Genomic DNA, 24,480 nt, shown 5'->3' on the forward strand with positions numbered 1-24,480 from the left:
CAACATCAGATTACAACTTATTTCTCCTGCAGCCATTTTAGATCTGCTTAGTTGAGTGCTTGCCTAATTGGCACAATCCAGTTGCAAGCAATTAACTGTCAATCAGAGAAGACACCATAGCTACAGAAGTTAATAGTTAAGATCAGAAGTAGCAGCCTTATTATTGTTGCAAGGATACATCTTCATATCTGAAACAGCAACTTTATTGATATAAGTGATATCATGGTCCCATTATTGCATATACAGACAGATATATCAGATACAGCAACCTTTTTGTGATTGTCTAATCATAATGACATATCAGACACATCACCATAATCATCATTGCAGAGTATACAGATGTATCAGACAGCATCATTGAAAGGAGTCCACTGTATGGTTTATATTGTTATATCAAAGAAAGCCGAACTATACATCGGCAGATTAGAAAATATATAATATTTGGATACAGCAGTGATTCTTTTATTAACATTGGCAGATTGTGCATAGTATAAGATAATATTACTTGTTGCAAGTCGGTTTCTTTCCCTTTCCAATGCTCTCTAAGAATATCTACTTAGTTGTATCCACTATCTTTCAAAGGATGGTAGGAACGATGCTGTGATACCAATTATTTTAGGTCATGCAATCATGTTAGAGAATATTGTAAATATAATTCATAAGATGAATTATTATTTCTGCAAGGGTTAAGGATCAAATAACACATAAGTGCATATATATTTATAATCCTCTTAATCCATTTACATAGATCATGTAATATCTATAGTTCATTTTTAGAATTCAACTATAATGGGGTTGAATGAGGGAAGAATAATAGGGTGCCAAAAGCATTCCTCACACAAAGCCTAAGGGCAGATACAACACCCCCCTTGGCCCACATGTGGCAGGACACCATCCATCTGAGATGGGGTGGCCTACCAAGTAGGAGCTCATCTCCGCCCTCCCAATTCATTTTACCTTATTCAACTGCCTCTGATTGTGACTTCTCTTAACTCAATTACAACAATTAACTATCATAGGTTGGAGAGGAAACTACAATAGGGCACTTGAATATTCTTCTTATCTAAGCTCCAATGCGGGATACTATATCCCCCCTTCGCCTACATGTGGCAAGATGTCATCCATCCATCATGGGATGGCCTGCTTAGAAGGGAATTTCATATCTGCTCTCCCTCATTGTATTTCCTTATTCACCTCCACATGATTGCTTGTAGGCAAATACATAACATTTTGTATTATTGACTAACAAAATATGTTAAATATACTACAACAACGGATACCACAGTATTTACTATATCAGCCAAATTGCTGAATGAAAATGCAGGTTCTTATAATAGAGATAATCTGCTCTGAATTCCTTTTTATTGCTCAATCTTCACTGATGCCTTCCTTCAAGAGCAGTTTTCCTTTTAATAGCCTTCAATTAGTAAGGAAGGTTATGTTCCTTCCCACAGTCATAGCCCCTTTCCATCCTTCGCTTCTTAACAAATTGCTGTCTTGATGAAATTGCTTCCTAACTACAGCTAATAACAAATCTCTGTAATCATGTGAGGTCGCTGCCTTAATGAGCTTATTACTCAATCATAATTTATATCATTTGTGTATGTGTTGTACAGAAACCACTATTAGAGTAATTATTTGTTTGCACTTATTAATTAAATCACTTTGATTTAATTAATTAAGTTGCCTATTACTCTAGTTTGCTTAAGCTATCTTGTAGGTGCATATAATTAATATTTTATTAATTATATTGTGCAACCTAGCTTTTTTAGGCTTTAGGTTACCCTTTTCGGGTTTCGATCTCTTTTATAAGGATTGATCTCTTTGTATTTTTCATTATGAAGATCCGTTGAATAATATTTTCTTCGTCTGAGTTTTTCAGATCAAACCCTTGCCTCTTCTTGTCTTTTTCTTCTCCGTGAGAGGTTTTCTGCATGCAGATTTTCTTGGGCTTCGTGGATGTGTTGTGCGCTTTTGCTCAAATCCTACATGGTATCAGAGCCAAATCTACTGTAGCTTGTTCGGTGTTTCAAGAAAAAGGGAGAACAAGGGTTTGGCAGATCAGATCTGGTGTTTTTTCGAGCTTTTTCTGAGAAAATAGGTGGGTCACTGATTTTCAGAGCAGTTTGAGGCCAAATAGACCTCACGGATGGATTCAAAAGGCGTCAAAACCCCCGTTTTGATATAAAATTTGTCTGATTTGGACAACGTTGATTTGGTAGGCAAAATTTTTTTTGCTCACAGGGTCGTACGACCCTTGGCACGCAATCTGAGGCAAAAAATTCCAAAAAAAAGCAAAAAAATTTGTGCACAGGCATTTTTAGCCCGCGGCAGTTAGTAAACTGCAGTGGAACTGCTAGCGGTTAACCGTTGCAATCACCGCTGGTAGAAACCGCCAGCGGCCCGCGGCTCCGCCCAGCAGCAGCGCTCCGCCCTTCCGCCACCCCGGCCGCCGCTCTGCCGGCGGTGCAGGGGTGGTGCTCTTTTTTTGTTTTTATATTATTTTTTATTAAAAAATAATAATTTTTCATGCATTTTTAGAGGCCCTGTCAGTTTTTCTTCCGTAACTTGAGCATACGGACGTATTTTTTCGATCCGAAAAATGCGTCGGAAAGCTGGTTCCAAAACGGAGATGATGGTACAAGCGTTTTTGGGTTTTGATGCAATTTGGTTGCCTATTTTGGCAGTCAAAGCCGAATGTTCTGTTTTGCACTTCGGGAGGCGTATCTTGAGCATTTGATCTCCGATTTCGGACTTCTTTATATCGCTGGAAAGCTCTTTCTGTGCTCTTTCCAATAATGCTGGTTGTTGTTCCAGATTCTGTTCCAGGCACATCCTATTCAATCTTTTGTGTTTTAGCATTCTAGTGGATATCCTGTTTGTTTCAGGTCCGGGGATCGATTTTGTTGCTTCAATTGCTTCGTTTTGGGCTCTACCTTCTTTTGTTTCAGCCTTATGTTTTTTCTGATCATTATTGATATTCATTGCAAGCATCTTTATGAAACGCACTGAGATAAAGTGCCACTCTTGCGTTTTGGGATCCTTTTCATCATTGTGATTCGTTGTACTCGCACTATTTTATAAAGTGCCATGGGGAGGATAGTTGTTTGCCGCTTATAGGCCCTCTTTCTCTTTTGCCTCATGCAGTGTCGATGACACGTGCCTTTATTGGTGTCTGTACCTCACTCTCGATGTGTTTGTTTCCTGTGTTGTAGGAGATTCTTTAGCCCACCTTTTCAGCTCTCTGTCACCTCACCAGCATTAAGGGGGGGTTATATTGTTGTTCTATGCTTCTTTGGTTGATGGTTCGTTGGTGTGAGCTATGTATTTAGTACTTGATCCTACATACTAGGCGATTGCAGTGGCTGGCTACCTATGCATTTCGGTGAGATGGATCATCTACCATATAGACACGCTCGGTTCGTGCCTTCTATTTCCATGGAGGTTCTACAGATCAACATTTTGACAGAGTTTTGCAGTTCTTCATGCTTCAGTGATTCTCTTCTGATCCCTTTGTTCCTTCTTCTGGAACATTCTTTGCTATCTCTTCTTGGAGTAGGGTTTTTCCCATGTGGTTTTCTCTATTTCTCCTCTTTATAGAGATTTTGTTGTGATTGGGTACCTGATCACACCTTGTTGCCGGGACCCAATTTTCCTGCTTTCATAGCTATGCTAGGTTAGCTTACCTCCTGAGCTTCGCTTAAGGGGGGGTGTTAGAGTAATTATTTGTTTGCACTTATTAATTAAACCACTTTGATTTAATTAATTAAGTTGCCTATTACTCTAGTTTGCTTAAGCTATCTTGTAGGTGCATATAATTAATATTTTATTAATTATATTGTGCAACCTAGCTTTTTTAGGCTTTAGGTTACCCTTTTCGGGTTTCGATCTCCTTTATAAGGATTGATCTCTTTGTATTTTTCATTATGAAGATCCGTTGAATAATATTTTCTTCGTCTGAGTTTTTCAGATCAAACCCTTGCCTCTGCTTGTCTTTTTCTTCTCCATGACAAGTTTTCTGCATGCAAGTTTTCTTGGGCTTCGTGGATTTGTTGTGCGCTTTTGCTCAAATCCTACAACCACTATGTATACACCAACCTTATTTCAATCCTAGGTCAGATTGATCATTTTATCTTTGCTGTTTGTTTGGGTTTGATTTAGATTTCAGAAAGTTTGGAGTAGTCTTTGAAACAAGACAATTTTGTTTTACTTAGAATGGTGCAAGCATTTGTTGTCATGGCAGCAGTATGACAATATTATAAGCCAATTTACCTTCTAAGGCCCCCAAGAACACTGATGGCATACCAACATTGTTCTTACAGCTTACCAGTTACCATACTTTAACTTGTTCAACTACACTTCTGCTGAGAACTCACATCCTAAAATTTGAAAACAAATCAACAAAGCGACTACTAAAGCTACCGGAGAAGTAATATTCCACAGGGGTGTAAATCTACAGAGGCTCATATGATGCTTCAAATAGAGAACCCCGACAACATAGAACTTCAATCATAATAATTCCAAGCATTTCATTTTCCTAATGCCTGTATGTGGCATCTGTATGGTTTTGGACCTTGGGTCTTGTTGAACTAGTCATTAGGTGTTCTACACAGGATAGATTGAGATGCAGCCTACATGCCAAAATATTTTGGCTGTAGCAGAATAGTTGAAGTATGCCAATTACTAGTGCCTCTTGTGACACCTGATTGACCAGATGACCCCTTAACTTCTGCCTTTCTTTTGTACTTCTTAGGTTCTCTGTATTCTGCTAGCTCTTATTGTTTTTGTTGAATTGTCTTACAAATTTACTGAAAGTGTCTTTCTCAATTTGACTCACAAACTAAGATTAATGACTCAAAATAATATTACTCTCATGATCCATTTCTAATAATCCTCTCCTTGAACATAGACGAGCAAAGAAGAAATGAAAAAAATTCATTGCATAGGTAGCCTCTCTGGCAACATTTCAGAAGCAAATAAATTACAACTATTCATACAAAGATTGAAGCAAGAGAAGGAGACTAGACATTTCAGCAGGCATTAGAAGAAAGTAAAAGCAACAAGTTTGCTTCTTGAAACATAAGATATCTAAGCTCACACATCAAACGATGATACTTTATAATTGACCAAAGTAAAATACACTTTTGCTTCATAAGATAATGAAGAGAAGAAGGAATTCCAATCAACCATAAAAGGTAACGAAAATAGTTGCTAAAATAGTCACAGATTCGATGAATATAAGTGACAATAATCATCTTCAATCCAATTGAAGTTGAAATTAGCTATTTGACAGAATATTGCCGGGAAGAACCTAGAGAAATTTACAGTACAAGTTCAAAATATATTCAACTGGCACGTCAATCTGCACCGAGCTATATCCTGATAAAGATCAAAGCTTTAAAAAAGTTATCTAATTACTTATCATCACAAACAAAGAGATGACGATTAAGAGGAAACAGAATATGATATAGAAAGAAGTTATAAAGGATGAAGGCGCTAAAATAAGTAATACACTTAACTATCTCATGAGCTTATTAAGACATGATACTACTGAATCATTACAATGCAGTGAAACTATAAGAAAAATATACTTTATCTGAGGCAGTTACAAAAAACACATAAAAATCTCTTGTTGATGGGATAAGAAATAGAAAAAAGATTGTTAGAGAGAGAATTAAATGGCTTAACCTCTAGATGGCTTTTAGAAATTGTGACTTTTAGAAATTGAACTTTGAGGGCACCTCTCATGGCAACCAGGGTTCGATGGAGCAGGTGTGATTCTTCAGGATGCTTTTATTCATGGGGGATCTTTCTTTTAAGGTACACAAACTAAAATGAAGCACAATGGAGAGCAGCAGTTTAAAGTATTTCATTGCAAAGGATTGATCGTGGAATGTAACTCCTCAAGTATAATATTGAATTCACATAAGCAATCTCATCCTAATGAAAATTTCACAGTACCATAGAAGAAGTAAATGACATGTGTGCCTCCTTGAGCAATACCTTTTTCATGCATTGTTTTAGAAAAAAATTTAGCCAAACATAGTGTCAATCAATAACCTTTCACTGCTTTGACCGTGATTGTGTGGCAATGTAGGTTGATTTAGAAAATTTAATTCAAAAAGATGGTACTTAACTTTTGTTTACTCTCCCTCTTTGTGCAGTGTCAGGCACCATAGCCTCTGGGATAAGCATCTTTTCGTGGGGCCTCCTTTGGATACCATATCTTCCCTGTCTAAGTAATGATTCACAGATCTTTTATGAACAGCATGATTTATTCTCATTGCACCCCTCATGCAACGTTTTTTTTGGGGGAATGAATTAAGGATTTTCAGTGATATAGAGATGGCTCCTCCTCAAAATATATTACAGGCAGTATCATTCCTATCCATATGTGGATAGAATACCAAAAAATGGGACTGTAATTAGTAATGACATAACAGAAAATCAAGATTAAATTTCTTTTCAGAATCATTCTTAGAGTTGTCATGTGGAATATCAAAATAAAATTTCATCTTTCTAGGTAAGTTTATATTTATGAATCATGATATAATCCAATTATCACTCTAAGTTGGAATTATTGTTTTAGGGTAAAAATTAGAAATGTCTAAAAATGGGTATATTACATTTTCCAATTAAAGATGATGTGGAGGAGAAGTGTGAGAGAAGTGAAGTTAGTGATGCTGTGGTTGGAGCTATCACTGGTTACAGGGTCTTGTAGGCTTTCAGCTTCTTGTAGTATTTTGGCTCTTTTGTGTTGTTTGAGATTTTGAAGTTTGTCTTAGCTTTTCATTTAAATTTGTCACTTCTGTGGCTTTGCAATCTTTTATACCTTTTGAAATGGAATTTAATAATAAAATTAAAATGTGAAAGAATTTTGAAATAGAATTTAAATAATAAAATTAATATGTAAAAGAATAAAACTTTTAAGTTATAAATATAAAAGAATATATCTAAATATAACCATAACTAAAATTTAGTTAAGTAAATGGTTAAAAGGCATGACATGAAAACCTGTGCCTTCCTAAAACATGAGATGTAATTATGTAAAAGGGAGAAGAGACCTTCATTTTAAAGGGGGGAGGATGGAGGAAGGAAGAAAAAATGGAAGATGTGAAGCTTTAATATAGGAGAAAAGATGAATAAGAAGAAAATAAGAAAATTGGTTCTTTCAAGCAGAAATTATGAAGGGCTGTGACTCTGTCAAGGGGTGTTAATTATGGAAGGTTGTGACCTTTGCACAGGAACAGACATTGGGTGGTGAGTCTCCAACATATTGGAAGATATAAGGGGGAGAAGGTTTTGTTGGAGGAGATCATCCAAGGGAAATCAATTTGGGGAATATTATATTACTCTCGAATGCAACCATGAAAAGTGGTGACTCAATGCTTATGAAAGGTGGTGACCCTTTCACCAATAATGTATAAAGAAAAATTTATTCTGAAATGGAAGACAGATAAAAGTTCAATCAAATGATCATTGAAGACTAAGAAGAAAAAAGGCAGTTTCTATACTTGTCCAGTTCACGAGTATGATGTATATTGTAATAAATTGTATGATAATCATTGAGCTTGCATCTGATATGGAATCCTCCATCTTGCTGTTATACATATTATATTTTACTAACTTGTTTTATCTCTACCTAGGTACACTATGTCACACATAAAGATCCCTTTAAAGGTATAGTATATATAGAAGATGCAAGTAGGTAGGAGGCCACATGAGGAGACACCCCAAGTGGGGCTAGGAGGCTGGATGAAGGTTGTCATTTTGTGCTCTTGAGCTTGGTGGAACAGCTTGAGGCACCTTGTACGATCTCCCTATTACAAGTAGTGATTGTTGTTGCACCAAAAGATTCACTTGTTGATGCATGCTAGAAGCGCTAGACTTATAGAAGACACTAGAGGCTATTAAACCATGACATGAATCCCAAAAAGGAATGGTGGCGCACTATCAACAATACCCCTCCCAATGTTGTTTGTCGCGGCTTGCATTGATTCGAACTTGTGATCAAGCTCTAATACCACTTGTTAGAAGTAGTGATTGTTGTTGCACCAAAAGAGCAACTTGTTGATATAACCATTGGACTTATAGAAGACACACAAGGTTATAAAACCATGTCACGAATCCACGCAAGGGATGCTTGCGCACTACCAACACTCCCAACCAGTGCTCGATAATGACAATAAATTTGTTGGATAGAACTTCAAAGGAATCATGTATGCAAATTTGAAAATTTACAATAGAGAATTCTATTTGTACAATGTCAGCGTATATGTTAGTTTATTTGAATATACTAACCTGGTTGAGGGACCTATACTAAACTAAAAATTTCTTATTCCCAAGCATTATTCAAACCTTAACAAGAGAATTTTAGGGAGGATTAAGTTAAGTCTCAACAAAGAGCATTAAAAATGGTATCCAAGCATGATCATTCCATCCTATAGGGTTAAGAAAAAATCAAGAAATGCATTCTAGACAATAAGGATCTAACAATGTGTGTACTCGTGTGTATGCTTTGTTTTAGCATATATTCATGTGTATACTCCATGTCTTTATCGATTCATGTGTTTTCTTTTTGTTTTCAAGAGTATATCTCGTGTTTGGTTCTATATTTCAGTTCATCTAGAATATGAGAATAACTATAGTGAAATGCGTTGAGTTTTTCGGGAATTTGATTGTGTAAGAATTTTTAACATCAACGTTTTGGATCACACACAGTGATCCATCATCAGGATGAAGGAGTGCAAGAGAATAGAAAAAAAAAGTGTTCTCTTGCACTTCTTCATCCTGATGATGGATCACTCCAAACGTTGATGTTAAAAATTCTTACACAATCAAATTCCAAAAAAACTCACATGCATTTCTAATGGATTGTAGAAATTTGATTACTTTAACTATAGTGAATCAAAAGATGAGAAGTTATTACATTTGAATTCATAGATGTGAAGCATACTATCGTGCAAATATTGGGTCAAATCGCTATGAGGCTGTTATAAGATGACCTTTTTTTAGACTTCCAAAATGATGAGAAAAAATTCGTCTTAAAATTGCAAGCCTTGCATTCTCAATGTCTTGGTTAATATTAGAGTAACAAACAATTTTGGGAAGGGTGGATTTTAGTGTCCCCTTTTTTGAAATCGGATGTAATAATAAAATTAAAATGTAAAAGAATTAAAAATATAAAAGAATAGGTCTAAACATAACCATAACTAAAATTTAGTTAAGTTTAATGAATGGAAAACAGGCATGAGATAAAAAGTTGTGGTTCCCTCAAATGTGAGATATAAAAGGGAGAAGAGGACTTCATTTGAAAGGGGGAAGGATGGAAGAAGGAAGAATGAAAGGAAGATGTAATCTTTCATAGAGAAAAAAGATTAGTAAGAAGACAATAAGAAAATTAGTTCCTTCAATAAGCAGAAATGATGAGGGTTGCAACTCTTCTAAAGGGTGGTAATTATGGAAGGTCGTAACCTTTGCAAAGGGGCAAACATCATGAAGGGGTCTAAGGGGGAGAAGGTTCCATTTGAGATCATCTAAAGGATTTCAATAAGGGGAATATTATATTACTCTTAAAGACAACCATGAAACGCAGGTACTGAATTCTTAAGAAAGTTGGTGACCCTTTCACTAATAATGTAAAAAAGAAGAAATCATTTTGAAATGAAAGACAAGGACAAGACTTCAATCCAATGAGAATTGGAGAGTGAGAAGATAAAAGGCAATTTCTATACCTGTCAAATTAAATGGTATACTATATATTGCAATAAATTGTATGATAATCATTGAGCTTGCATCTAATATAAAAAATCTTCCACCTTGTTGTCAATATTCATATTATATGTTGTTAATTTGCATTATCTTTGCCTGTGTATACTATATCACATATGGAAACATTTAAAGATTCTCATCCATTGAGTTATCTTATTATGGAGGGAAGGTATGTAGGATAGAAGTAGCTAGGAAGCCACGCCAGGAGAAACAACCCAAGCAGGGCTGGCATTCCAGATGAAGGTAATCATTCATGCTCTTAGGCTGGGTGGAACAGCTCGAGGCACCTTATCTGATCTCCCAATTGGTGCTCCACAATGACAATGAAATTGTTGGATAGAACTTCAAAGGAATCCCATATACACATTTGGAATATCACAATAGTGAATTCTATTTATACAATGTTGGATTATATGTTTAATTATTTTATGATTCTAACCTAGTTGTGTGACCCATTATCAGGAGATCACAGTGACAATTTCCTATTCCCAAGGATTATTCAAAACTTCAAAAGAAAATTCTAGGACAGTTTAAGTTCCAGTATTTATCTTATGATTCTAACCTAGTTGTGTGACCCATTATCAGGAGATCACAGTGACAATTTCCTATTCCCAAGCATTATCGAAAACTTAAAAAGAAAATTCTAGGACAGATTAAGTTCCAGTAGGGGCATTACATTTCACTTCAAAGGATCCCAAGTCGAACCCTCCTTTAAGTGTCAAAATAAGATATATAAGATTGAAACTACCAAACAGAAGGCTAAAACCCAACATTCACAACACAGATAAAAGACATTCAGGTAAATTTTTATGCCTACAAATAAGCATCCACATTCAATTCAGTAAGGTTTCTCATAGCTATAACTCTAGCATAAGTTTGGCCATGTTAAGTAGTGATCATAAGGCATATACAACCATGCACCATGTCTATAACTCTTAAGAATGTGCTCCCAAATTGCCACATTCACCATTAACAGCAACCTCTCGGACTGTAAGCTTGACAAAGATTTAACAAACATTTTTTTTATTTTTCTTTTTTCTTTTAAGTGCTCGGTAAACTTTTTAACCTGACCGGTGACATTGGCACAATCTGTCCACAGGCTCTACATGAAACACTTCTGACTTGGAGCTATGAACCAGGGAGGCTACAGATGGGGGACCTTATCCATTTATTACATAGCTGAGGCCCAAACCCACAAGCACACTGGATCAGCGAAGACACACACCCGCAATCACACTGGTCTGACATATGTTTGAACTTGGTGGGACAACAACAACACCACTTCCCCAACACAATAAGTGGTTAATCCCCTGATTTAACAAACAAAATAAATATAAATATAAAATTCAAAAATTTAAAAAGAACAGAACTGACCCATTTGACCACCAAATGAAGCATCCATTGCAGCCTGCAGACGACATGGCCGGACACAGATTTTCTTCTTCTTCGAAAGGCCATTGTACCTGCAATTGAGCTCAACATTCAGCTAAGAATAGTATAAGCATACGAAAACATAATGTGCATTGCAAATTGAAATCTCGTTAAGATTTATCTACTGCTCATTATTCAGCGGAATCGTTAAGCAAGTCCCGTTACTCCAAGGTCCCGTGCAAATCACGGATGAATTTTGATGGAATAGAAATTCCCAGTACCGTGGTTCATATCTGTTTTTGGATGGTGTTTCTTTCTGCAACTATCGAGCTAACATGCATAGAGTGCAGGGCAGTGCAAATTCACTCCCATCAAATTGTAAACCATGTAGACCCTTCGGTATCGTACCGAGAAAGCGATATACAGTTTCTTGTTTTTTTAGTGTGTATTTTTTCCCCTTTTCTTACTTTTGCTATCGCCTAACACATGTACACATAACAAAATAGATTTATTTTGGCTCACGACGAACGATTTCAATCAATGATAGATTGCAAAAAAATCAATATATCTGAATAGAACACTTGCCTTTCCAAAGCAGATTTTGGTCTGTACAGCCATGTAACTTTGTTTATTTGGAAACCTAATTTTTTAGGACATTCCTTTCCAGCATGAAGGGTACTATTTGCACATAATGTTCGGGAAAAAGTTAATGAAGTAGCCATTCTGAAGCACGGTAATAGAACCCCTCCTTTCAGCTATGGATTTCAAGTCGCGCACACTTTGTACTAACTATTTCCATCAAATCATCGCAGGTCCTGAAGGGTTTACACGTGAGATGCATTTAATGAGTGATGGCTTGAAAACATAAAGATAAAAAATTACAGATTCTATTTAGTGGCCAACGAAAATTCGATTCGATGCATAGACAAAATAATCTCTTAAGAAGAAAAACTGTCGTGAAAATACTACAGAAATTCTAACTCGGGAGAAAAACCCGCCTCCCCTCCCAACAACTTTTCAGAGTCCACGAGGAATATCACTGCCCAACCATTCAGACATGGATAGCAATTTCCTTAACCGGGGCTTCTAATTCAATCATCCATGCCCGTTTACCCTCTGTTTTTAAATATTTTGGATCCCTCGTTGATGCATTGTCTTTATACTAATGCATTAATGGAACACCTATATTCATTACGATTGAATCTGTATTTTTTTCAATTCATTAATTTTTATAAAAAATCGCTTCTATTCTTTTTAGGCTTTACGTCAACAAGCTAGAGGAAAGTTTAAACAAGAACAACGGAGATGGGGTTCAATTAGCTAATTAGGTGATAATAATAAAGTTACTCATATATATGGATGACCTTATTTTAATTATTGAAACAGCTGAGGGTTTGAAGGAAGGCTTAATATCTTTTGTCAGCTGGTTGGGATGCAAGTGAACAATAGCAAAATCAAAGAGATGATTTTTTCTTTGAAAATAAATAAAAAGTAACAAAACAATTTCCTTTTTTACGACAACCCATTAGAGACTATGGAGGAGTACAATTATCTTGGAATCGACTTTCATAACAAACTTAGCTAGAAAACTTGTAGAGCAAAAAGAATTTAGGAAGGATGGAAAACATTATATTCTTTCCAAAACAGATGTAGGAATGCAGAATTATGGGATAGGAAAACCAAAAAGATACTCTTCGGTTTGTTGGTTACCTGGGTGATCCTTTATGGATGTGAGATTTGGGGCAGCAATATGTCAGATAAAAAATGGAGACAAATAGAAAGAATCTAAAAACATTTAATCATCTGTAATCTCAAGATTAAAATCATCATTCCTTAAGAGATCTTATCGACAGAAACAAATGTTTTTCCATTATAGGTTGTTGCCATGGTTCTATTATTATGTTATTTCAAGAAAACTCAAAGAATGAAAAAATAGTGATGGCCTAAATTGATCATAGAAGAAAGACTTGATAGAAGAAAAAAAACACGTGGATGAAACAAAATGGCAAATGGATGGAAAAGTGGAATATTAGTAGGCAAGAATGTCTAGATAACAATGAGGGAATAAAAAAGTATGTGAATGAAAAGTTCAGGAATCTAATATGGTTGAACAAAAATGACCAAAAAAGATTATTATATCAAAGAATTTAATCCAAAGAGGGAGCACATGGAGAAAGCATACATAGGAGCAAATATCAATTGGAAAGCAAAAATGCTCATAGCTCAACTTAGAACGAGTTCCTGTCACTTGAAGTGTGAAATAGGTAGGTGGACACTACCAAAGGAAGAATGGGAGGAAAGAATATGTTTATTTTGCAACATGGGAGTGGTGGAGACAAAACGACATTTTATCATGGAATGCCCAACGTACATTACATTTGCTCTGGCTACGACAATATCCTAGCAATTGACAATTTTGAATTCTATTTTTGAGGAAACACAGCTAGACATGACAACAAATCTAATGATCAACATTAATTGTAGAAGAATGGACCTAACGAAGCAGTTTCAAAAGACTTAGGGTCCTCCTACGCTCTCAAGTGGTGTGCTTTTCTAGGTGGTCCCTTAGGTTGCATTGGCCTCGTGGACATTATTAAAATTTGTCATTCATTCATTCTTTCTTTCTATCGATTTATGTTGGACAATTATGAAAAAAATATTATATACTAGCATTTGCACAAAAATGTGGTGCAATGGTAATGTGGATAGGAAGATGTACAATATATTGGGGGTGAGGGGAAAATTGGAAGAGTGCATTCCATTGTAATTATAACATCCCTTTTTTTGTGATTCATGATATTTGCCATAAAAATGGAAATAATAAAAGTAAGATGTTGTGTTGATATTGTCAATCGGAGCGCAAGAGATTTTTTATTTCAATATGCATGTTAGATTCTTGAAATTAGCTCACTTTAGTTGTTATCTGCAAAAGAGATAAATTTGAAAACACATGTAAACTATATAGACATAGACACAATCCAATTTTATAAGAATAAACTACAAGACATTTATAGAACTATTGTATAATAAATGGGTAGCGCAAATGTGACATAGGTGTCAGATGAGGCAACTATGGAGGCAATTTTTACTTTGCATAGAGAGCACCGTTAAAGGAGATTCTTCAACTTTTTCAAAGTTCAGTGGTTTAAAAGATTGCTAAAGTGCAAGAAAGTTGATTTTGTTGTGGTTATTTTCGATTTATTGGGCAATCACTTTATGGAAGTTGAACATCATTTTCAACTTAACATGGACATTATCACATTAATTTTGGCATGGGGCTTAAAGTTAGTCGAGGAGGTGGAAACCATGAAATGGATAATGAGATCATTTGTTGATGAAGACTTGTTAATTGGGCTTGATTCGATCTTTGAATGGGCAATAACTTGATGAAGCAATATTGTAAGGATAATAAGTAGAAAGATTCTAGTTAAATTTTGAGTTTTTTTCATACAAGGGGAAAAGCCTTAATGGTGTAAAATGGTAGGCCCTCTCCACCTTTGCCCTCTAGTTGTGAATTCACCCTCTACATAGATATAAGATGCATGTGAATTTTTAAAGTTTAACAAAATCATTATTATTACCAATCAAAGAAATAAATTAAAAGATAATATGTTATATTTTCTAATATGTTTTTTTGCTATTGCATATCAAGTAAATAACAAGAGAGCTTTTACAAAGTCTCAATGCCCAAAATGCCCAAAGAAAGGTTCCAAATCAGCTACTATCTAAGATCTACCCACCTGTAATAAAATAGCAGTCATTATGACTGCAATAGAGAGTCCACATCCCTATAATCATAAAAAAGAACAAGGAAATCAAACACATATATTCTTCATCTTCCTCGATGGACTTCGTGGCGGTGAAATGAGAAAGAGAAGACATAAAAGAGATTAGTTGGGATCTCTTTATCCTCTGCTTGCCTCTTCCAATTTTCTTCCTCTTCAAGCTTTTGAATGAAGAGTGCCAAAGGAACATGAAACTCATTAGTATCTTTTACGGAGATATAACCATGCACTAAATCTTTTTTTTCCAATACACTTGGACCATCTTTTAGCAATTGAAGGAATTGCTTTTCTTTGATCTTAAATACAACTACGACCTGCAAGGCAACATCAACATACATGAGTCTCCTAAAAAAATTCATTATTCCTATACTTCCATAGAAACCAGAGTATAACATAAGAAATAATAGACCAAAACATGTTACACCATTTATTGTTGCCATTGATTTTTCCACATATTATGTTAACAAATGAGAAATTGCCATCAAGTTTGAGATCAAACAGGTTCCATATCTCCTTAGCAAAAATACAAGGGAAAGAAACATGAAAGACACATCTTGGTTGTCTACAGAAGAAACAAGTATTCCTAATATGTTTATATATATATATATATATATATATATATATATATATATATATATATTCAAATTGAAGTATTTTGAAAGGATTAACTAAGCTTACATTTTTCAAAACAAATATTTAAAAAGACTCATAAATTATTATATTTTCTTTTTATAATATGATTAAATTTAAATGATTTAAAGCTAAATATTTATGACCAACTCTAATGTATAATTCATTAAAAATTAAAAATTAACATGTTTTAATATGATAATGTTTAGTAATAATTCTAAACTAAATATATTAAATAGATTTGGTAAATGAACCCAAAAGATTTCCAAACCTCAATAAGAATACTCATTTCACATATTAATCATTTTTAGCACCAATTCAAATACAAATACACTTTATATCTCAGGTTTTGTTGTTTTCTCAATGATTGGTTATTTTCAAACACAAGGAAAATTGGTTTCTTTATTTACATTGAAATAAAGTATTATGCCAAGTGCATGCTGGTTGTCTATTGGTTTATGGTATTGCTCTATCTTTCTCACAAAATTTTGTAATCACTTGTTAAACATTTAGGGCCCGTTTGGTGAGCGGAATAGGAATACGTATTCCAAAAATTTTGAATTCCTTGTTTGGATGCACCAAAACGAGATTGGAATACAAAGTAAAATAGGAATATGTATTCCAATTTTGGCCCAAAAATGGGTTTTGCAATTCCACCCAAATAGGTGTTATTGGAATACGTATTCCTATTCCTATTCCATTTTATTTATTTTAGAAAACATAAATTTTCAGGTCCACGAATTCCCATCAAATATTGGCTGAACCAAATGGAGAACAGGAATATGTTTTATTCCAGAATACGTATTCCTATTTTGCTCACCAAATGGGCCCTTACCTACATAAACTAAAAATGGCATAATTTCCATTCATGTTCCCAAGAATGGTAGAGTGAGCCAATTAGGCACATTGGATTTCAACATCTAATGAAGAGCAACGACTGATTTTTGAATGTCAGACATTCATTATTAAATTATTAAGTATTCAAAAGAGTTGATGAATATTACATTAGTTAGATAATTTAAATCTGTCTTCTTAGAACCATTAATGCGATGGTATGTTGAATTTCTTCTAGAATAAATATTGTCTTCTGATAACTTAGATGACACACATCCTGAATTTGTTAAATTATTAAGTATTCAAAAGAGTTGATAAATATCACGTTATTTAGATAATTTAAATCCATCTTCTTATAATCGTTAATGCGATGTTAGGTTGAATTTCTTCTAGAATAAATCTTATCTTTTGATAACTTAGATGAGACACATCCTGAATTTTGTCTGAAAACAAGTCATTGCTTAGACGATAATACTTTTGTGGTTCTATGAAAAACAAGCAGCATTTATGGAAGGTGGTATAAACCATAGGAAATGATCAGTGACAAATTTTTAGTAGAGGAGTGGAGAGCATGCCTTGCACTTCAAAGCAACAATAGTGAAAAAATAGAGGTTTGGTGGTTTTCGTGTGTGAGACTCGTTTCAAGGTGTTAGACAGGTATTTTGAGACAATAAATGAGATGTATAGTACCGAGCTTGCTCAAGAGGGAAAGCAACCAACTTAATTAGCCAATAGGCTTTTAATGTGGGATTACCCTTGTACTTTTTGCTTGAAAATTTTGTCTTGCGCAGTGAAACTACTTTATAAGTCCCAAAACAACCTTTAGAAATCTGTAAAACTATTTTGTGGTGATCAAAAAATCTGTTCACGTTAAGAAAATGATGTCCAACATTATATATTTTTTATTTTATTTGAAAAAACTCTTCTTATCTATTTTTTAATGAGTAAAATAATTATTACTAATTATCTTTTTATTAATTAATTTAAAATTTAAAATAAATAATAACATTATATAAAATAATAGTAGGATGGATAAAATTAATTGTATAAAATCTAAAAATTGTGTTTTTTAGGTAAAAAAGATATGTACATTTTTGTGATAAAGTATAGTATAACAAGTTTATTTCTTCTTTAATTTAATTGTTCTTTCAACAATAAAAGCAAAAAATTAATTAATTTTTAATTAATTAAAATAATTATTATAATTTTTTGGATAATATTAATATTCCAAGTATAAATCAAACTATCCTTGAAAATATTCGTAAGAGTAGATCTGTGACTCACAATAATCAAGTAGATAAACTCATCTGGGGAGCATCTAATGATGGAATATACAAAGTTAAGCTAGGATATGATCTAATAATATTTCACAAAGATGGGATAATATTGATATACCCTTGGATCTATGTTGGGATTCAACATGCCTACCTAAGGCTAGTATCTTTCTTTGGGCGGCAATTCAAAATCAAATTCTTACAGTTGATAGATTCATTAAAATGAGATTTGAAGGACCATCCAAATGCAGTCTATGCAAAAATGAATTTGAAGATATGGAGCATATTTTGTTTAAGCGCCCTTTGCGCAAGACTATTGGTATTGGGTTAAGAATAATTTGAATTGAACTTCCCCTTTACCTTAGGATATCAAGGAATTTCTTAGGGGTTGGCCAATTAAGAATAGGATAAGTGTCTATGAGAAATTATGGAATATTATACCTGCAATCATTATGTGGAAAATATGGAAGGAAAGAAATAGATGAATATTTCAAAATTTAGAACTTAGTAAGATAACCTTTTTCAATAATATCGAGGCAACTATCACAGAAGTTATGAATTTCCATCTCAGGAACACACCCAAGGCGGAAGGTACATTCTCAGCATGGGATGAGAATATGAGGAAAAATTGGCTTCATTTGATTAATCTTCCCTCAGTTTATCCTAAAAAGGATAATATAGCTAGGAAAGAATGTAAATGGGTAGCACCTCCGATAGGATGGAAGAAATTAAACTTTGATGGAGCTTCTAGAGGGAATCCTGAGAAAGCAGGATTGGGCTGTATAGTTAGATCATAAAACGAAGATTGGATATTAAAACAAGCTAAACCATTAGGTAATGTAACTAATAATATAGTTGAATTAGAAGCATTAAAATAAGGATTGAAATTAAGCATAAAAATGAAATAAAAAAGTTAATTATTGAAAGTGATTCACAAATTATCATAAATGCAATTAGAAAGCGACAAACACCGAATTGGATATTAAATGCTAAACTAGAAAGTGTACTTAATTTTATAGATCAATTTGAGGAGATTAAAGTACAACATATTTATCATGAAGGGAATTTAGACGCTGATAAATTGGCAAATAAAGGAGTGGAGGGAGAAGACTTTATATATTTAGCTGAACATAATTAAGTTAAGTAGAATACTAAGATTAGAGAAAAGGACAATTTAGTAGAAATATGATGCACCTTTATTAGAAGCAATTATTAGACAAACATTTATAGCAAAAAAATCTACTTACGTTTATAAGACATCTGAGAAATAATCATGAAACGTTAAGTATAGTCCCTTTTAGTGTATCTCAATAATTCCACACATATATAAGTGGGCATCAATCAATGCTTAACAACCGTGAATCACCATCTATTATTTAAGGCTCAAAATACTAAATCTTTTTACAACTCCTCTTTCTTATCAAACCCTATTGTTTATCTATGAGCATGGAGTTGGCTATTGCCCTCTTTCATGCTTTGGAAGTGAGGACAATGACGTCTAGAGGGGTTGTCAAACACGAGACGTGGAATAGGATCATTAACTCGGTAGATGATGTTTTTAGGTTTACAATCTCTTGGGCAATTGGGGAGAGGTTGTTTAATTATTCTCCTCTTAAACTCATAAGTATACGATAAGAATAAGAAGAATCAATGAACATCTAAAATTATTGAATTTAGTTAATATAATTTTGATGAATCTTTTCATTCGCACTAGATAAGGACCTCAAATATCTAATCCACTCTAAGTATAAAATGTAAACTGATCAGGTAATGGGATGACATTCTAGATAAAGATTCACATAAAGCATATTATGAAATCTTCTTATTAACTCTATTGGTACAATTTAGGATTCTTATTGTATGAAGAGTCTCTCAGTATGTTGATTGGTCTCTTTACTCCTCCCATTTTTATGATCTATATGTTATTACTTGCTTCATCAAATTTTGTATTAAACTATATGAAGCTTCATATAAATTGAAGTATGCTCCTTTTAAACTGTATAATACAGGTTTTCGGTCCCGGGCAAGACTAGAGGTTTTTTTGCTCCGTTCTTTCCTACCAATGCCTACTTGAACGGAGAATTCTGTAAATTAAATTAAATTTATTCAATATAATACAAGGCTTCAATCATTTACTGATTAAAAAAATATATTATTATAATTTTTTTTATTAATTAAAAATAACAATTTTTTTGAATGAATATAATAAAATAAAATAAAAATGCAATGATAACATTTAAAGAAAAAAAATTTAATAACATCTTCAAAACTTTAAACAATAACTTTAGGATTATTTTTTATATTAAGAATTAAATAAATATTTTCTCTAAATTTTTATTCTTATAAAAAAGTAACTATCATTTATTTAATTAATTTAAACAAACTTAGTATACTCAAGTTAAGAATACTTTTTTTTATAAAAAAAAATAAATAAATATTTTTTCAATGTTTTTATTAAACCACAAAATAAATATCGTGTATTTAATTACTTTTAAAAATTCCATTAAATTTTCTCTAATAGAAAATGTATGTTGTTGTTAACTTTGTCTTTTTTATTAATCATTTTGAAAATTAAAATAAAGAATAATATTGTATAAAATAATAGCAGCATAGATAAATATATTTGTATAAATCTTAAACTTATATTTTTGGGGTAAAAAAGATATGTATTAATCAAATAAAGTATAAAAAATATAAAATATTATAATTGCAAAAAAAACTCATTCTAATTAAAATAATATCCTTAAATGTATAAAATAGAAAAAAAATCTATATGCAATGATAATATCTTCACATTAAAAAAAAATTTATAATAATATTTGAAAAAATTTATATACTAAATTTAAGATTACTTTTTATATATACAATTAAATAAATAGTTTCTCAGTATTTTATTTCCATAAAAAAACAACTACCATCAATTTAGTTAATTTAACAAACTTAAATTTAAGATTTTTTAATATTAAAAATTACATAAATATTTTCTTTTCTTAATATAATTTTTTTTTATCTATTAATAAATAAAATAATTTAAAAAGTATCTTTTTTATTAAATTAAAATATCAAAATTAAAATAAATAGTAATAAGATATCTAAATCTCTAGAATACTAAATAAAATAGATTTATGTGAAATAAAACAAATATTTATTGTTGAAAAAATATTTTTTTAAATTTTATTTTTGCTAATAAAACTAATTTTTTTTAGTTTTCAAATAATTAAAATAATTAATATAAGTTGTATTTTTATTAAATAAAAGTACAAAAATTAGAATAAATAATATAAGACTCGTAACTCTCTAAAATAATAAATAAAACAAAAATTTCTTTTAGCAATACCCACATATCAAATGTCATGTCTCCAAATACCGAAAAATATCAACAAAAAAAATAGAAATAAAGCTTAGGGACTTCTTTTGGAAAGGAACAAAAGATAAAAAGAAATCAACTATAATCTGATGGGAAAAGATTTGTAGGCCAAAGAAGCAGGTGGATTAGGAATCAAAAATCTCAATTAGCAAAATGAAGCCCTAGGAGCTAAACAAGTTTGGTGGATGTATCAAGAAAGAGATGGCAAATGGGCTAAAATTCTATGTAGTAAATACTTGAATGCAAATGATGCCTTGTCACTCCTGAGAACAAAGAACCCCCCAAAAGGGTCAAAGGCTTGGAACTTCATGCAAAAATGTCGCCCATTGATCTCTAATTACATTACTTGGGACCTAGGTAAAGAGGATGAAGCTTTATTCTGGGAAGACTCTTAGAATGGTTCCCCCTCAAGATAAACTGAACTTATCAGCCATTGCCAAAAACATACTAACCTCTGAATGGGGGATTAAGGTAGCAAATTACATCCAAATGTAATATCCTCCCCTGATTTGAACTTTGACTTGTAGAAATTTAACTTAAGGAATATTGTCAAACACTTTGTATGCAAACTCATAAAGCTGATTTCCTCAATAAATTGCTTTCCAATGAGTAGATCTACGAACAACTATGAAGTGACATTAAAATGCATAATACACATCATAACATTTTCACAAACACTTGGCACACATTCAACAATATATGAAAAATCTGGAAACTCTTTCAATCTGCTGATAAAGGGTGATTTTTAAATGTAGATGTGCACTTACAGCTGCCTTAAAGGCTGTAACAACTATTCAGACTTGTATTCAACAATTATTATGCAAAGTATCAAAATTTGACAGAAGAAACCTGGAATTAGTTGTCGTAGTATTTTGCAGATGTAGTCGACAGCCTTCCAAACTTCTAATCAGCCGAAAAAACAAGTAAACTTGATTCCAACACTGTTCACGCCATACTGTAGCAAAATACTGTTCATGCCGACTGTAGCAAAATACTGTTCATGCGGCACTATAGCAATAACTAACTTCAGATCTGCACCTCAAACCCTTGTAAATTTCTTTATGCGAACGCCCCAAATGAAACCCAGTGTGTTTCCTAAAGTGAAAACACCATTGATCCTCCTGACTGTTTCTTCCAACAGCGAAGAGAATGCTAGCAAAGAGGGATTCCGTCCTCCAAGCCCGATAATCAGATATCCAGCAACATAACATTAATCTTCATCCAAGCATACCAAAAAAAAAAAGCTCTTCCATTTCTTTTATAGTGTTCTCACAAGAGCTCAATCCTTCGTTTTCTCAATGTGGGATAAAACATAACTCCCTTTATGTACCTTATGTCTCCAATGTGTTATAAAAATAAAGGGAACTCTTTTAATTTAAATATTTCCCACAAACTATAGTCTATGCATTAATAAAGTTAAATATTTAAATTTAACTTTATAAAATGGCTTTATCAATGCACAACAAATCTTATCAATGATAAATAAGTCTTCTTGTCGATTTTAAACAATTACGATCGACATACCACTGTGACTGAATGTCCGGCCATGTCCAAGATGACTTACTATAAATAGTAAGTATGCCCAAAGTTGCCTCAGAACCCCTCAGAAAGACCTACAACTGAAACTGTCTAGGCCAAATGGCCTCTAAGCCCCTTTAATGTCCTAGTTAGCCTACGGGACTATGGGGAAATAGGCTAACGACAACATCATGTTATGAATGCTAGAAAGGGGACATTACACCAAAGCACGACAACCAATATAGAAGTAATCTGGAAATGGAAATCTCTAGACAATATTAGGACTTTCACTAGAAGAAAAGGAGAAACTAGAGGTAATTCTAGGAGATCGTCTGATCAATTACGTGGATAGGAAAGACAAACTGATTTGGACAGCTTCAAAAGATGGAATATACAATGTAAAGAAAGGATACAATCTAATAATCAATTCCCAAAGATGGGAAAACATAATCATACATTTAAATTTCTGTTGGGACCCAATAGGTTTACCAAAGGCAAGTATCTTCTTAAGGGCAACTATTCAAAATAGAATCCTAATAGTAGATAGATTTAGGAAAATGGGATTCAAAGGCCCCTCAAGATATAACTTATGCAAAGAAAATTTTGCAACAGTAGAGCACTTATTTTACCAATGTAATTATGCTAAAGAATGTTGGGATTGGCTTAGGAAAAAACTAAATTGGACCACTCCCCTTCCTAGGGATCTAAAAGACCATCTATCTGGATGGCCCAGAGGCACCAACAAAAAATGTATGGCAAACTTTGGAACATCACTCCTACTATACTCATGTGGGAAATCTAGAAAGAAAAGAACAATTGAATATTTAAAGAGATGGAACTTAGTGTACCCTTTATCCTCAATAAAATAGAAGCTAGCATAATTGATGTAATGAATAGTGAGTTAAGAAAAATAGTTAAAGAGGAAGAGACATTCACAGAATGGGATGCAGATATGAAGAAGAATGGGCACCACTTAATTAACCTACCATTAACCTACAATTAAAAAAGAAAAAAAGAAAAGCCAAAAATGAATGTAGGTGGGAACCACCACCAATAGGATGAAAGAAACTAAATTTTGATGGAGCCTCAAGAGGAAACCTAGGGAAAATGGGTATTGGTGGTAAAATCATATCAGACTCTGGAGACTGGATCATGAAAAAAGCTAAACCCTTAGTAATGGAAACAAACAACATTGTGGAACTATAAGATTTGCATGAAGGGCTATTACAGAGTCTCAGATTGAAGATCAAAAGAATCATCATTGAAAGGGATTCTCAAATTATTTTAAATTCTCTAAGAAATAGAAAACTCCTAACTAGATCATAAATTCTAAATTTGAGAAAATCCTCAACCTTATGGATAAGCTCAAAGAAATAGGATTAAAACACATATATAGAGAAGGAAACTCAGAAGCAGACCAGCTAGCTAATAGAGGAACAAATGAAGAGGATATATTCCAATTAGCTCCAGAACCTCTTTATATTGAAATATCTTAACTTAAATCGACATCTAGCTAGTCCACCCCTTTTCGTCAACCTCCTCAGGTATGACATTACCAAATTTAAATATATAGTTAGTGACATTCTAAATACACTATCTTGCTAAAATTAGTAGCAATGAGAAAATAATAAAGTGGGCCATATATTGTAATCATGTTTCATACTCCTAGTTTTGCTCACGTTATGTAATGATTATCAAATGATGTTTTTTCTCCCTCCTTTCTAGATTATTCTTGAGCCTTGAAATGAGTATTTAATACTCGACTTTGGGTCATTTTCAATCACTCTCGATTTATGGTTGATAGGTTTTAGAGTTTCTTAGGGATTAAGTATGGATTCAACCATCTATCTGTATCATGCTCTAGAGGTACGCATGATGGATTTTAGGGGTAATTTCAAGCCAGAGAGATGGAACATGATACTAAACTTGG

The 24,480-nt window shown here is 33.2% G+C and overlaps 1 protein-coding gene across 3 annotated transcripts in view; it reads right to left on the reverse strand.

Annotated features, from left to right (window-relative positions):
* The window catches only part of CDF1 (cell growth defect factor-like protein (DUF3353)), a 40,044-nt gene extending 27,774 nt beyond the window's left edge, over nucleotides 1–12,270 (reverse strand). The window contains exons 1-3 of one of the 3 annotated variants that reach the window (XM_089802870.1): nucleotides 12,141–12,270; nucleotides 11,728–11,957; nucleotides 11,146–11,234 (exon numbers count right to left, since the gene is read on the reverse strand). In XM_089802870.1, coding sequence (XP_089658996.1) covers nucleotides 11,146–11,234; nucleotides 11,728–11,864 — 226 coding nt within the window. In that variant the 5' untranslated portion in view covers nucleotides 11,865–11,957; nucleotides 12,141–12,270. Of the gene's footprint in view, nucleotides 1–11,145; nucleotides 11,235–11,727; nucleotides 11,958–12,111 lie in introns of all 3 variants that reach the window. The other 2 variants (XM_089802869.1, XM_089802868.1) reach the window with 2 other exon arrangements.
* Nucleotides 12,271–24,480: the final 12,210 nt, after the last annotated feature.

This window comes from Cupressus sempervirens, chromosome 9 (assembly GCF_028749045.1).
Source record: "Cupressus sempervirens isolate cs-2001-9-10 chromosome 9, ASM2874904v1, whole genome shotgun sequence".
NCBI classification, from domain to species: Eukaryota; Viridiplantae; Streptophyta; class Pinopsida; order Cupressales; family Cupressaceae; genus Cupressus; species Cupressus sempervirens.